The sequence below is a fragment of the Chiloscyllium plagiosum genome, unplaced genomic scaffold (assembly GCF_037043375.1).
Source record: "Chiloscyllium plagiosum isolate Xiang-an unplaced genomic scaffold, Cpla_swu_hap1 HiC_scaffold_4, whole genome shotgun sequence".
NCBI classification, from domain to species: Eukaryota; Metazoa; Chordata; class Chondrichthyes; order Orectolobiformes; family Hemiscylliidae; genus Chiloscyllium; species Chiloscyllium plagiosum.
In genome coordinates, this window is record NW_028270142.1 from 143,697,690 (window position 1) to 143,714,320 (window position 16,631).

Genomic DNA, 16,631 nt, shown 5'->3' on the forward strand with positions numbered 1-16,631 from the left:
GTAGGGCTGGCTGGAAAAAGTTACAGAGATGGGTGGAGAGGGTGACACCCTGCAGGCTCAAAGAATGATTGATTATTTTAAGATTTGAGGTATTGCTTAACCATGTAGATCAGTAAGCAAAAAGGTGATGGGTGAACAGGATGGAACAGAATTGTTCAGGCTGCAGAGAATTAAATTTCTGGACACTGACCATAAGATGTTGGAGCAGAAGCAGCTCATTCAGCCCATCAACTTTGCACTGCCATTCAGAGAGATTATGGTTGATCAGATATTCCTCACATTCACGTTGCTGCCTTTACCTACAACCCTTGATTCCCCAACTATCAAACATTTATCTCAGCCTTAAGTATACACAAGGACTGTGCTTCCATAGCTCTGTGGCAAGCAGTTCCAAATACACTCAACTTTCGGAAATAATTCCTCACCTCGGTCTTAAGCTAGATCCTTTTATTTTGAGACTATGCCTCCAGCCCTGGACTCTCCTGTGAGTGGAAATATCCTTTCAGCCTGTCAAGTCCTAAAGAATTATTATGTTTAAATGCATTACCTCTCATTCATCTAAATTCCAATGAGTAGATCCCAACCCATTTAGCCTTTGCTCAAAAGACACTCTCCTCATTCCTGGGATCATCTGAGTGAACCTTCTCTGAACTGCCTCTAATGAAATCTTTACCGAAATAGGAAGACCAAAACTGCTCACAGAAGGTTAATTTAAAAAGCACAGAAGGCACAGAACATAAAAGCAGAGATTATGACAAAACTTAAATCATTCAGCCTGTTGAAACAGTGCAGGAAATTCTGGGCCCTATAATTTGAAAAAAGATGAAAGCCGTGGAGAGACTTAAAATGTTACCAGAGATGAGGGTGCTCAATTACGAGCGAAGTTTGGAAAGGATGGAACTGCTATACTCGGAACAGAGAAGATTAACAGATGGCCTAATCGAGCTTTTTGATTGAGTGAAACAAACTATTATTCCTTCTTCTGAGCTGACTAATTGATCAGCATCACTGCTTTAAAAAACTGACAAAATATCAAAGTTGAACAGGTATCATAGAATCCCTACAGTGCAGGAGGCCATTCAGCCCAATGAGTCTGCACTGACCCAAACCCATCCTGCTACCCTATCCCCATAACCCCACATTTACCACGGCTAATCCATCTAGCCTGCACATCTCTGGGACGCTGGGAGGAAACCAGAGGGTCCGCCAGAAACTATGGGGAGAACATGCAAACTCCGCACAGATAGTCACACAAGGCTGGAATCAGACCCGACACTGTGAAGCAACAGTGCTAACCACTGAGTCATGATGCCGCTCCCAAAAGGTACTAGAAGAGGAGATCCATGGAGTTAAGGAAAAAGGCACAGGATGGACGATCAAGTCCAACTGCCTCCTAAAGAGGTACTTGGTGGTGAAAAACTAGTGTACAAAGTGGGAGAAGGTGCAGCCCTTGTCAGGCATGAATATACATCCACAGTCCTCCCCTTTGTATAGCGTGGGCTCTCTCTTTATCCTGTAGTTTAGGGACACACTTTAGAACTTGGGCTTGATGCAGAATAGTGGAGGAGAAAGCAACGTAAAGAATTTACTTATTTATTGCGGGTTCACGGTATACAATGTGAAAATTTGCATATATGACGTTTTGTTAATTATCTACATCTGCTTCTCTCTTTACAAATTTAACTGCACCCCTTCCCCCACCCTATGTTGTTTATGGTCTTTGTGAAGGAGCTCTTATGACATCATTATAAGGCTGCTCCATGGTCCTAAGGTCTTGCATCCAAACCATCTGAATCAAGTCTGTTCTGGATCCTCAACTGACTCCTACTTAGTCATGGAGGGAAAACAGACTATTAACAACTACTTTTTGAAGTGAGTGGGGTTGGGAGGATGTCAAGCATCATTAAGTGGGGCAACGCACATGAGGGCGTAAGGTCTGCCCCAAAAAAAATTTTTTGTTCACTCAAAGGACATGGGTTTTGTTGGCTGGCCCATCCCTAGCTGCCTTTGAGAAGATAGTGACCTGCCTTCTTGAACCGTTGCAGCCCATATGCTGCAGGTAGATCCTTAGGGAGAGAATTTTGAGATTTTAATCCAGTGACTCTGAATGATCACAAGGTCAGGATGGCAAATGGCTTGTAAGGGAACCTGCAGGAGGTAGTCTACCCATGTATCAGCTGCCCTTCTCCTTCTAAATGGAAGAGGTCGTAGGCTTAGAAGGTGCTGTCTCAGGAGCCTTAGTGAATTTGTGCAGTGCATCTTTTTAAAGTACTCACTGTTGCTACTAAGAGTCAGTGGTGCAAGGAGTGGATATTCATGGATGTTTGTGGATGCTGTTCCAATCAAGTGGGCTGCTTTGTCATGGATGGTGTCAAGCTTCTGTTGATGGAGCTGCACCCATCCAGGGAAGTGACGAGTATTTCATCACAACCCTGACTTGTGCCTTGTAGATGGCTTTGATCTTATTTAGAGTGGTGCTGGAAAAGCACAGATCAAGCAGTATCCAAGAAGCAGGAAAAATCTACGTTTCGTGCAAAAGTCCTTTATCCTGCTCCTCGAATGCTGCCTGACCTGCTGTGCTTTTCCAGCACCACTCCAATCTTGACTTTGATCTCCAGCATCTGCAGTGCCCACTTCAGTCTAGGCTCTGGTCTTATACTGTACCTCGTGAGGCTAGCTCTGAATAAACCACAGACTGCATGGCAAACTTAAATATCTTTGAACTGAATTTTGGTTAAGTAACGGTACCAAGCAAGGAACCATTGTAAACAAAAAAAAATCAAACCAAACTTTCACATTAAAAAAACTGCAATGCAAACACAGACATTCTTTAAAAGAAAAGGAATCAGAGCAAAGTTAGTTATTTTTAGAAAAATGCCATGAAAGCAAACAAGAAATCAGAGACCACACACTCCAAAAAATTAGATGGAACAAAGAAAGCAGGAAAAAAAATTGCTATCATGTATTTGCAGCTTCTCTCCATTCCGACAGGTTATTAATGGAGTAGATCTTGCTTCAGATCGATTGCTGTGAGAGCATATTTTAAATAATCTTTCATTGTTCTTTGTTTACAGAGATGATAACCTGCTAAAGAATACCCCTTCACTACCAGTCATCAAACTATCAAACAGTGTAGTTAAAATGAAAGTATTTCAACTAATAGCAGATACAGCAAAAATAGGAAAACAGCATTTTAGCACTTAAAATATTCAGGAGGTTCAACCAGAATTCAACAAAGATTCTGCAGGACACCCGAAATGTCAACCAGTGTAATCAAAGATAAAACATTCCTGAAATACATTTGTCTTTCTTGTATCCAACACTGGAATCAAGTACTTTGTGAAAGCTACCCTAAGCCTGGCAGTGCAATGCCAGCAATGACTTTGCTCCAATTCAAAACAACATATCACATAAAAACACTTACTTGCTGAGCCTAAACTGCTTTTTTGCGTTGTGTTATTTAGCAAGATTTGAAGCAAAACATTCCTTTCACTTAGTTCAAAAGATTCAATTGCTAGTTTATGCTGAGCAAGTTGGTTTCAGTTAGGGAAAGAAATAGGAGTTGGTTGGGTATTCCATTACTTTAATGATGCTTTCAAAAGATAGGTCCCAAGGTCATACCATGAAAGCAGCAAGGTAGAAGGAACAGATAGCGATGGGGAATTACACTTAGAGGAATTAGGTTAGATGAAGACAGGTATCAAGTAAATAAACACAGTCACTTTGCAGTTCAACACTAATTTTATTGAAGAGTGTCATATTGCCTTAGCTTTTCAGCTTACACTCATCAGGACAAATGCAAGAATGCCTTATTTCAAATGATCACCAGTTAAAATGCAAGGGTGCTAACTGATTAGAAGAGCCAACCAGTTGACATCGTTTTATCCTCTGGTATAAACTATTTTTCAATTAAACAGTTCTGAGATGTTGTTAGACACTTCTGGAGCAGGTGGGAGTTGAATCTGGGTCACCTGGCTCAGTGGTACGGATACTACCAGTGCACAAGCATTCCCCTCCTCTGGTATAAATGGTGGTAGTTAAATGTAGGGCAGCTGTGGCACATTTAGGAGGTTTAAGAATGGTCAGTGCATGCCTTTTTGGAGCAGTGGTAGTGACCCTTATCTCTGGACCAAGATCAAGTCATTCCTGCTCTAGAAGTGTGTGGAAACATTTGGAGGCCCTTATGTGTTGCAGTGGTAGTGTTCCTGCCCTGGACTAGAACCTGGGCCTCCCAAGTCCCACCTGCTCCAGAGATTGTAATAACATCTCTGAACAGTAGATTAAAAAAAAGTATAATAAAACAAAAGGTCAGTCAACAAGTAACCCAACGACTATATAAAGTATTCCTCACAGCACTGGCCTATGCCTCTGTTTTACTGGTCCAAAGACATTACCACTATACCACCAACTCCCCTAGTTTCTTACATGAGGACAGTGACTGAGACTTTAACATGCTTTATTAGCTGTAAAGCAACCAGGACCTCTTGGGTCAACAAAAGATCAAACATAGAACATTAGTGCACAATACACACTCTTCGGCCCTTGATGTCATGCTGACCTATGGAACTAATCTGAATTCCTGAAGAAGGGCTTATGCCCGAAACGCCGATTCTCCTGCTCCTCGGATGCTGCCTGGCCTGCTGGGTTTATCCAGCACCACATTTTTCAACTCGTCTCCAGCATCTGCAGTCCTCACTTTCTCCGAACTAATCTGAAGCCCATCTATCCAACTCTATTCCATCATCATCTATATGTTTATCCAATGACCATTTAAATGCCCTTAAAGTTGACGAGTCTACTACAGTTTTAGGCAGGGCGCTCCAAGACCCCATTACTGAGTAAAGAAACTACCTCTGACATCTGTCTGATATCTATCACCACACAATTTAAAGCTATGACCCCTCATGCTAGCCATCACCATCCAAGGAAAAAAGGCTCTCTCTGTCCACCCTATCTAATCCTCTGACCATCTTGTATGTCTCAATTAAGTCACCTCTCAATCTCTCTAATGAAAACAGCCTCAAGTCCCTCAGCCTTTCCTCATAAGACCTTCCCTTCATACCAAGCAACATCCAAGTAAATCGCCTCTGAACGCTTTCTAAAGTTTCCACATCCTTCCTATAATGTAGTGACCAGAACTGTATGCAACACTTCAAGTGCAACCTTGTGGTTCTGAAACTCAATCTCTCTACCACTGGAAGCTAATACACTGTATGCCTTCTTAACAACCCTATCAACCTGGGAGGCAACTTTCAGGGATCGATGTAATGGACACAGAGGTCTCTCTGCTCATCTACACTGCCAACAATCTTACCATTAGCTCAGTACTCTTTATTCCTGTTACTCCTTCCAAAGTGAATCACCTCTCACTTTTCCGCATTAAACTCCATTTGCCATCGCTCAGCCTAGCTCGGCAGCTTTTCTACATCCCTGCAACATCCTTCGGCACTGTCCATAACTCCATCAACCTTAATGTCATCCACAAATTTACTAATGCATCCTTCTACGCCCTCATCCAGATCATTTATAAAAACGACAAACAGCAGTGGACCCAAAACAGATTCTTGCGGTACACCACTAGCAACTGAACTCCAGGATGAACATTTCCCATCAATCACCACCCTCTGTCTTCTTTCAGCTCGCCAATTTCTGATCCAAACCGCTAAATCACCCTCAATCCCATGGCTCCGTATTTTGTGCAATAGCCTACGTGGGGCACCATATTAAATGCCTTACTGAAATCCATATACATCACATCAACCGCTTTACACTCATCTACCTGTTTGGTCAGCATCTCAAAAGAACTCAATAAGGTTTGTGGGGCATGACCTACCCTTCAGAAAACGATGCTGACTATCCTTAATCAACTTATTCCTTTCTAGTTGATTATAAATCCTGTTATAACCTTTTCTAACACTTTACCCACAACCAAAAGTAAGGCTCACTGGTCTATAATTACCAGGGTTGTCTCTACTCCCCTTCTTAAACAAGGGGACATTTGCTATCCTCCACTCTTCTGGCACTATTCCTGTAGACAATGATGACAAAGATCAAAGCCAAAGGCTCGGCAATCTCCTCCCTGGCTTCCCAGAGAATCCCAGGATAAATCCCATCTGGCCCGGGGACTTCTCTATTTTCACACTTTCCAGGTAACGCTACAACAGACGCTGATCGTGTAGAGATTATAATCTTTGTTACATAATCCAAAGCCCCACACTATTGCTCTTGGGACATTCCACCACCATTTCTACCACAGCACCAGCAAAGAATGTCAGTGTTGTTAACCATGAAGTTATCACCAATTAGTCATTAAAAACCCATCTGATTCACCAATGGGAAGGAAAAACCGCTGTCAATACCCAGCTGGTCTACGAATCACGGACCTTAGCCATGTGGGTGACTCCTAACTACCTTCTGAAATGGCTGAAAAAGCTCAGTTCAAGGGCAATTTAGAATTGATAACAAATGGGGACTTTGCTAGTGATACCCACATCCTATAAATGAATAAATTAAAATCAATTTCTCCCACATTCACTTTAAACCAGATTGTTTAGGCCAACGTGACTTCAAACGCACTGCTCCATCTCACAGTGACAGGCACATTGACTCTGGCAGGCCCAGCAGTTAAGAACAGAATTACATCGCAAGGCGCAGAATGTCAAAAGCACATTGCAATGGATAACTTTGGCCCTTGTCTTAAAGATGGACTTTCATTCAAAAAGCACCTCTTAGACAATGAGGTACTCCAAATGTGGTCACTGCTGAGAGTAGGAAACACACATCTCCTATAAATAGGAATGTGAACACAATCTCATGACTTGTTTTCATGATGTTGATTTAAGATTGAATACTGCGCACCACACCGAAGAGGTGAGTCTGCTGGTCTTCATGGGATCTTTGAAGTCCACCCGAACAGTAGCCAGATAGGACATCACTTTTTTTTTTAATTTGAAAGATAGTGTCTTAGTCAGACCAGCATTCTCTCAATACTTCATTGGTTTGTGCAGGTTTGTGCATTCAAGCCCAACAGTGGGAATCTAGAAGTTTGCAACTCGGATGTTACCAACTCTCAATGGCAACAGACTACCTGCAAGTCTCCAAAATAAAACAGAACCTGGAGAAACTTATTGGGTCTGGCAGCATCTGTGGAGGGATAGAAACAGTTAACAGAGTCTGAAAAGGGTTCTGAAGAACAATCATATTAGACTTTAAATGTTAATTCTCTCTCTCACTTTCGATGTTGCCTGACCTGCTGAGTTTCTCCAGTACTTCGTTTTTTCAGGTTTCCAGCAACCAAACCATTTCCAGTATGCCTCCAAGTCACTCACCATTCTGATTTGCAAACATCTTATCATCACGTTGGCGACAAAATCCTTTAAATGCCTCCGCTAACATTGAGAGGGCGAGGACATCCCAAGAACTGTAGTGGCTTGAGAAGATCACTCACCATTATATCCTTCAGGGCAACAGGAGGTGAGCAATAAAGGCTGGCTCAGCCAGCAATACCCACATCCCAGAACTAGAAATACTCAACAATATAAAAGCTCTCAAGCAATTACAAAGCACCACAGCATTGCTGTCAAGGTCAGGGGGAGGAGGGTAAACAAGGCAAATCCTTCCTTTAAACTCCTCGGTATATCTTGACAAGGAAGAGGAGAAACATGGCATACTATACCTCATTTCCTGTTCGGAGACCTGGTGAATCAGGCATTTTTCTTTTCCTTGGTCCAATGGCAGCCAGTGCTGCAAGATTTGCTTCCCGTTGCTGCAGCTGCGCAAGTTCTAATTGTTGCATCTGTTGAAAAATTGAGAAAGCGATGTTATTTTCTACAACTGGATAAGGAATAGGGGATCCAGCCATTCTCGATTGAGGTTGATCTATTTCAATGCCACTTTCCTGCACTAACTGCATATCCTTTTGTGTCATTAAGATCTAAAAACTTGGTCATTGATCACTGTCTTCAGCATTCTCAGGGAGTTACCACAGCCTCCTTTAGAGAATTTGGAAGAATCCTAACCCTCGAGGTGAAGAAATTCCTACTCACCTCAGTCCTAATTGATTTGCCACAATCCTAAACACTAACACGGTGGCTCAGTGGTTGGCACTGCTGCCTCACAGGGCCAGGGACCCTGGTTCAATTCCAGCCTCAGGTGACTGTGTGGAGTTTGCACATTCTCCCAGTGTCTGCGTGGGTTTCCTCCAGGTGCTCCAGTTTCCTCCAACAATCCAAAGATGTACAGATCAGGTGAATTAGCCATGCTAAATTACCCAGAGTGTTCGGTGCATTAGTCAGGGGTAAATCAGGGATGACTTACCAGGGGTAAGTAACGGGGCTCAGGTCTCTGGCACGGAGCCTGTCCCCGTTACTCAGAAGGGAAGGGTGAAGAAGAGCAGAGCAGTAGTAATTGGGGACTCGATAGTTAGGGGCACAGATAGGCGGTTTTGTGGGAACGAGAGAGACTCACGTTTGGCATGTTGCCTCCCAGGTGCAAGGGTACGTGATGTCTCTGATCGTGTTTTCCGGGTCCTGGAGGGGGAGGGGGAGCAGCCCGAAGTCGTGGTCCATATTGGCACCAATGACATAGGTAGGAGGAGTGCCGAGGATGTTAGACAGGCTTTCAGGGAGCTAGGTTGGAAGCTCATAGTTAGAACGAACAGAGTTGTTGTCTCTGGTTTGTTACCCGTGCCACGTGATAGAGAGTCGAGGAATAGGGAAAGAGAACACTTAAATGCGTGGCTACAGGGATGGTGCAGGAGGGAGGGATTCCGGTTTTTGGATAACTGGGGTTCTTTCTGGGGACGGTGGGACCTCTATAAACAGGATGGTCTACACCTGAACCTGAGGGGCACCAGTATCCTTGGGGGGAGGTTTGCTAGTGCTCTTGGGGGGGGTTTAAACTAACTCTGCAGGGGCATGGGAACCCAGATTGTAGCTTCAGGGTGCAGGGCCTGGAGTGTAGGGAGGTTAGGAACATGGCATCAATTTCCAAGGAGGGTGTCTGTAAACAGGAAAGTGGCTTGAAGTGTGTATACTTCAATGCAAGAAGTATACGAAATAAGGTAGGTGAACTTGCAGCGTGGGTTGGTACCTGGGACTTCGATGTTGTGGTTATTACGGAGACATGGCTAGAACAGGGACAGGATTGGCTGTTGCAGGTTCCTGGATTTAAATGTTTTAGTAGGGTCAGAGGTGGGGGTAAAAGAGGGGGAGGTGTGGCATTGCTTGTCAAAGATAGTATTACAGAGCTGGAAAGGACGATGGATGAGGACTTGCCATCTGAGGTAGTTTGGGCTGAGGTTAGGAATAGGAAAGGTGAGGTCACCCTGTTAGGAGTCTTTTACAGGCCTCCTAATAGTCCTAGAATCATTGAAGAAAGGATAGGGACGGTGATTCAGGAGATGAGTGACAGTAATAGGGTGGTTGTTATGGGGGACTTTAACTTTCCTGATATTGATTGGGAAAGCTATAGCTCAAGTTCGTTAGATGGGTCAGTGTTTGTTCAATGTGTGCAGGAGAGTTTCCTGACACAATATGTAGACAGGCCAACAAGAGGTGAGGCCATACTGGATTTGGTTCTGGGTAACGAACCAGGCCAGGTGTTAGAATTAGAGGTAGGTGAGCACTTTGGGGATAGTGACCATAATTCGGTGATTTTTACTCTCGTGATGGAGAGGGATAAGTGTGTACTACAGGGCAAGAGTTATAGCTGGGGTCAGGGAAATTATGATGCGGTGAGGCATGACTTAGGATGTGTGGCTTGGAAAAGTAGACTCCAAGGCAAGAGTGTAAATGATATGTGGAGCTTGTTCAAGGAGCAACTATTGAGTGTCCTTGATAATTATGTACCTGTCAGGCAGGGAGGAAAGGGTCGTGCGAGGGAGCCGTGGTTTAATAAGGAATTGGAATCCCTTGTTAAATGGAAGAGGGCGGCCTATCTCAAGATGAGACGTGAAGGTTCAATTGGGGCGATTGAGAGTTATAGGGTAGCCAGGAAGGACCTGAAGAGAGAGCTAAGAGCAGCAAGGAGGGGACATGAAAGGTCCTTAGTCGGTAGGATTAGGGAAAACCCTAAGGCTTTCTATAGGTATGTTAGGAATAAAAGAATGACTAGGGTAGGAATAGGTCCAGTCAAGGATAGTAGTGGGAAGTTGCGTGTGGAGGCGGAAGAGATTGGGGAGACACTGAATGAATACTTTTCTTCAGTATTTACTCAGGAACAGGGCATTGTCGTCGATGTGAATACTGAGACACAAATAAGTAGAATGGATGGCTTTGAGGTATGTAGAGAAGAGGTGTTGGAAATCCTGGAAAAGGTGAAAATAGATAAGTCCCCTGGGCCTGATGGCATTTATCCTAGGATTCTCTGGGAAGCAAGGGAGGAGATTGCAGAGCCATTGGCCTTGATTTTTATGTCCTCTTTGTCTACAGGAGTAGTGCCAGAAGACTGGAGGATAGCAAATGTGGTTCCCTTGTTCAAAAAGGGGAGTAGGGATAACCCTAGTAACTATAGGCCGGTGAGTCTCACTTCTGTTGTGGGCAAAGTCTTAGAGAGAATTGTAAGGGATAGGATTTATGCACATCTGGATAGGAATAATGTGATCAAGGATAGTCAGCATGGTTTTGTGAAGGGCAGGTCGTGCCTCACAAACCTTATTGAATTCTTTGAAAAGGTGACGAAGGAGGTTGATGAGGGGAAAGCGGTAGATGTGGTATATATGGATTTTAGTAAGGCGTTTGATAAGGTTCCCCATGGTAGGCTACTGCAGAAAATACGGAGATATGGCATTGAGGGTGAGTTGGAGGTTTGGATTAGGAATTGGCTGGATGGAAGAAGACAGAGGGTAGTAGTTGATGGCAAAGTTTCTTCATGGAGTGCCGTCACTAGCGGTGTTCCGCAAGGATCTGTTTTGGGACCATTGCTGTTTGTCATTTTTATAAATCACCTGGAAGAGGGGTTAGAAGGTTGGGTGAGCAAGTTTGCGGATGATACGAAAGTCGGAGGAGTTGTTGACAGTGAGGAAGGATGTGGCAGGTTACAGCAGGATATAGAGAAGCTGCAGAGCTAGGCAGAAAGGTGGCAAATGGAATTCAATGTAGCTAAGTGTGAGGTGATTCACTTTGGGAAGAATAACAAAAAGATGGGGTACTGGGCTAATGGTCGGATACTTGGTAGTGTGGATGAGCAGAGGGATCTTGGTGTCCATGTACACAGATCTCTGAAAGTTGCCACCCAGGTAAATAGTGCGGTGAGGAAGGCATATGGCGTACTGGCTTTTATTGGTAGAGGAATTGAGTTCCGGAGTCCTGAGGTCATGATGCAGTTGTATAAGACTCTGGTGCGGCCGCATCTGGAATATTGTGTGCAGTTTTGGTCGCCATACTATAGGAAGGATGTGGAGGCACTGGAACGGGTGCAGAGGAGGTTTACCAGGATGTTGCCTGGTATGGAAGGAAGATCGTATGAGGAAAGACTGAGACACTTGGGGCTGTTTTCACTAGAGAAAAGAAGGTTTAGAGGTGACTTGATTGAGGTGTACAAGATGATTAGGGGGTTAGATAGGGTTGACAGTGTGAACCTTTTCCCGTGTATGGAGTCGGGTATTACAAGGGGGCATAGCTTTAAATTAAGGGGGGGTAGATATAGGACTGAAGTTAGGGGTCGGTTCTTCACTCAGCGAGTCCTAAGTTCATGGAATGCCCTGCCAGTAGCAGTGGTGGACTCTCCCTCTTTATGGGCATTTAAGCGGGCATTGGATAGGTATATGGAGGATAGTGGGTTAGTATAGGCTTGGATCGGCACAACATCGAGGGCCAAAGGGCCTGTACTGCGCTGTATTCTTCTATGTTCTAAATATAGGGTAGGGGAATGGGTATGGGTGGGTTACTCTTCAGAGGGTCGGTGTGGACTGGCTAGACTGAAGGGCCTGTCTCCATACCATAGGGAATCTAATCTAATCATCAGCTCTCTGGTTCTAGACTCACTAGCCAAGGGAAAATCCTTTCTGCATCCACACTGTCAGTGTAAGCAAGCCTTTTGCAAGCTTCTAGGAGATTAACCATCTCACTCATTGATGTGATCAGGGAATACAGGCATAGTTACCTCAATTTCTCCTGACAGCACAGTCCCATCGCCCTAGAAATTAGTCTGGTGAACCTCCATTGCACTTGCTTCATGAAGCTTACAGCACAGGTGCAGGCCATTCAGCTTAATACGCTGAGAATGGCATTGCTGTCCACACAAGCCTCTGCCCATCTAATCTTTTACAATCCCATCAACAAACCCTTCTACTGTTCTTTCCCTCATGTGATTTATTTTAGCCATAAATCCTTGACTGGCTTCAACCAATCACTCTGGTACTGACTGTCACATTCTCACTGCCTTCTGAATACAGGTTTCTCCTGACCATACCATTCGATTCATTTGCAGCCATGTTGAGTTTATCATCCCTGTTTTGGGCACATCTTTAAGTAAAGGTTTCTTTCCACATCTACTGAATGCATGTTATAATTTCAAACATGTCTATTTGACCACTCAACATTCTCTTTACTCAAAACCGTAGAGCCTTGGCTTGCTCAACTTTTCCTGCTAAGAGTAGTAGTTAGTAAAAATGGAAGGAATGAGTGTCGTGGTACACCCCGCAGGCTCTTCTCATTAAAAGTGCTGGGTGACATTCTGATGGGGAAATAACAACCTTCTGGCCATAAGGTAGCAGAATACTAAATCTTGCAGGAACATAATCTGGGTCATTTGTTTGTGATGCCCTAATGGGGTAGAGGAGGTTTGACAGGTCAAAGTAGAACCAAAATTTAAGAATGAATGAAACGGTTGCGGGAGAACTTCCATCTACAGCTGAATCGCTAATATATATGTATATTATGCCACTTTAAAAGGACTCGGTAGTAAAATGTTCTGAAAGTGATTATTTGTTCGCAGTGCTGAGAAGTAACCAAGGATTCACTTATTCTCTCAGACACAGGAATGGTGCTTGGTGAAACAAGCTCAATGTGCATCTCCAGACATAAATGTTCATAAGTATGCAAGGCTCCATTAAGTTCTAATTCAATCTTTTATTGCCTGACTATATGGAACAAAATATTTCTCTCAGCAAAGCAGACATCAGATCAAGATTCAGGGAGATGACCGTTTGAAGCAAATTTGCACTTAAAAACATTAGCTTTGGCACGGTGGGGTTTAAGGAGAGGGCAGAAGGCACATGTAGATTTATAGTGGATATTGCGACCACATTGAAGACTGAATTCCAACAGTCACGCGAGTTGTATCAGAAAAGTACAACATGAATTGTTTAGATAAAGCTGCAAGATCAGAAGTTGAACAGTGCCACCAAGTCAGAGATGACCACGATCTTACAAGGATGGGTACAGTGAGGTAAAGTGGGATGGAGAAGGTAAAACAAACCCAATCCACTACTTTCAAACGAAGAGAATTCCATGTATTTATTACTCTTCACCTCAGTCTTGAAAGGGAGACCTCACTCGAACTGCGTCCCATAGATCTAGTCTCCCCAGCAAGAGGGAAAATTTGCAACATCCAGCCCATAAATCCCCTCATTTTTCTAAACTCGAGGGGGTACAGGCTCAACTTTCTCAATCCTTTCTCATAAAATAACCCTACACCTTAGGAACGAGCCGAGCGAGCTCTTGAAATACTTACAACATAATTATATCCTTTCTTTTCAATCCCGTAATAAAAAGGAGGCCAAGAAATACATGCTGCAGCTGGACAAACTGGTAGTTAAGGGAGCCTGAGTTTAAGACCAGGATTTATTGGAAAGATGTTGTCACAAGCAAGTTTAATAAAGCAATTCCAGGGCACCACTATCAACTTCTAAAGGCAGGCAACTCATTATTAGGTTGCGTCGCTACAAGGTTGGAGTTGTGACAAGCAGTGATGAAATAAATTAAGGAGCAAAGCCTTCCAGACAACTCCTAAGCAGTAGCACAAGGAAAGACAGACAGGCAGGAGTCCTGACTGCAGGATTAGGTATGGTAAGCAGCCCGTGAGTAAAGGGGTAAGTCTGTCTGTTCAGGAATAAAATGTCAATGCAAAAAAACCATCTATCCACCTTTTCTCCCCATGGACGATGTTAAGACAGAAACAGCTACTTCCAAAAAGTATTAGCTTAAGCCACAGTTGTTTTAGTAGCTGGGAGCCTACTGGAAAGGGGTGACCATGGAAACTAATACCTCCAGCTCCACAGTCTTCATCAGACACTAGCATTGTCTTTATCAGCATCTGTCGTCAAAAATCTTTAATCACAAAACGCGAACAGGCTTGATGATTTATTCAGCAGGGAACAGAATCTGTAGGTCAAGTGAAAGATTTCTCACACACAGCACGAACATTGGGCACTTTCATTTGCTTCCATTCCCCAAGTGCCAGGGGCAAGCACTAGTGAGCTCCAATATTAAGGCTCAATTAAAATAAGGTCCAATTAGTCGAGGCTTTCCTCTCGGGCAATAAGAGTCAGGAAATGGATATTGAGAAAATGTAAAAGTGAGCTATTGCGAGGCAGCAGAAGCAGCAGACATAAATGAACTTATTTGTTGGTTTCTACAGTTGCTACTCAGGACCCTCTGGGAGGAAAAGCTTAAACCAGTCTAAGCTATAAAATAAAAAAAAACCCTTGAGCTAAACATGAACTGTGTGAAACAAGGGCTCCATCACAGAACAGAAAAAAAACTGCTGGGTTTAGAAAATTAAAAGCCAGAGGCACTTTCCATTTACAACTAAATCCTAGTTCCGCCTCTGAGCCGAGGAATTATAAGCAGTAACAGATTTACAAAATGAGCATTTATCCTGAAATATGTAACCTATTGTGATATTCCCAAATAACAAATCCAGAACTCGAATGCAAGAATTTTGCTCAGTTCTCAATTATCGAACATACAGCTGGGATACTTCAGTTAACTTTTTTTTAAAGAAAAGAAATGAAACACCACCCCTCCTCCACATGGTGACCTTGTTTGATGCGTTGCCCTTGCCTACAGCGGTTCCTGTCCTTGCTGCAGGGTCCGCACAGAAAATGGCATGCAACGACTGCACAAATCCTGACCTAAATACCAGGAGACTGCTGCCAAAAAAAAAATCAAACCCCATTCGCAAAAACAAGCAACAGAGAAAACAAACGGAACAGCAGAAAAGGTAAAAGCTACAACAAACTCACCTCTTTGGCTTTTTGCTTTAACCTAAGTTGTTCTGGGTCTTCATGCTTGGTTCGACTCTGGGGGGATTAAAAGACACAGAAGGAGCAGAATGAAAAAGTAATCAAATTTTCAAATTGTGTTGCCTCTGTACCCCTTCAATATTTCATAACTATGGTACCTTTAACTAGAATTCTCTGGTAAATCTGTTAAAATTCTTTGAAGTGAAATCAAAATGATCTTCAAGTTCGTAGCCGGACTGTATTGGTATGATCAATACACACCTACATAACACATCCAAGAATTAATACGGTCCCATTTAATTTTCACAAAATTCCCCAGAACCATGAATGCCAGCATCTGGATTAATTTTCCCACAAAATTGGAACAGCTCACTCAGAAGAAAATGTCATCTGCTCCTGAAGAGGAAAGAAAACCTCAGAACATAACTTGGTTTTAAACAATTGCTGTCAAACTAATGTCAACCATGGATTTTAACATTCTGACTTTGGCTAACATTTTCACAATGAGCAACTGATAATTTCATGCTAAATTACATAATTTGCTGAGAATTTGCACTTCAAATATTGTAAACATCTGGACATGAAAACACTAGGTACAATCCTGAACACAACAGAACATTGAGTGTTAATAGTTCAGTGCACAGTTATTCCAAAAGGGTCAATTACTTGCAAGTTAGACAACACATTTTTGGATATTGGATATTTGAGTTTGCTATTTCAGCGACGAAATACCTTTAACTGGATGCTGAGGTCTTTGACCTTGAACACAAATTTAAGCAAGGAAAAAAGGGATAATTTTATTTTAATTGGAGTTCAGATGGTCACAATATGTGCTTTCATGTGCATTTGCAAGTGTTGGTCCACAAGCAGTTGTTATTATTGGATCCACTGTCAACATTTACTGGGATAGGAGCTGGGCTCTACAGCTTCTGCATTACATCTCAATTACTTCAAACACTCGGGTGCTGTGCTGCTGTCCTTTAACATTTTGCTGCTTTTAGAATATAAGCTCCGTCCAGTTTTCTTTTCCTACATGAGTAACATGAAATGTAGGATTAAAATGGGATAGCCCTTCTAACAAGCCAGCGCACACACAACTGGCAGAATGAAGTCTTCCAGTGCTGCACAGTTCTTCAATGCTATAATACACATCCTAGCTTGCAAGCTTCCTTAACTAACTTTCTTTTCTAACTGACTGTCCAGTTTCACTTCCCTGCCCCCTACCCTCTAAAATAAGTAACTTTGCTCACAGTCAAAATGAAAACCTCTTGTCTGTGGTACAGGAGTTATTGCATTTGTTCCACATGCTGAAAGGGAGATTTCATTATGTTTGATGCAAGCTAAAACTGAGCTGTAGTAATTACACCTGCTCTGTTTGACATTTAACTGTATTGTCTGAACTAATACCCAAATAGTTAAGATGCAATTTTCAGAACACAACACT

General features: G+C 43.0%; 1 protein-coding gene across 2 annotated transcripts in view; it reads right to left on the reverse strand.

Annotated features, from left to right (window-relative positions):
- The window catches only part of LOC122548819 (transcription initiation factor TFIID subunit 4-like), a 126,708-nt gene that overhangs the window by 35,020 nt on the left and 75,057 nt on the right, over nucleotides 1-16,631 (reverse strand). For both annotated transcript variants that reach the window (XM_043687625.2, XM_043687624.2), the window contains exons 13-14: nucleotides 15,188-15,244; nucleotides 7,676-7,795 (exon numbers count right to left, since the gene is read on the reverse strand). In XM_043687625.2, coding sequence (XP_043543560.2) covers nucleotides 7,676-7,795; nucleotides 15,188-15,244 — 177 coding nt within the window. The remainder of the gene's footprint in view (nucleotides 1-7,675; nucleotides 7,796-15,187; nucleotides 15,245-16,631) is intronic.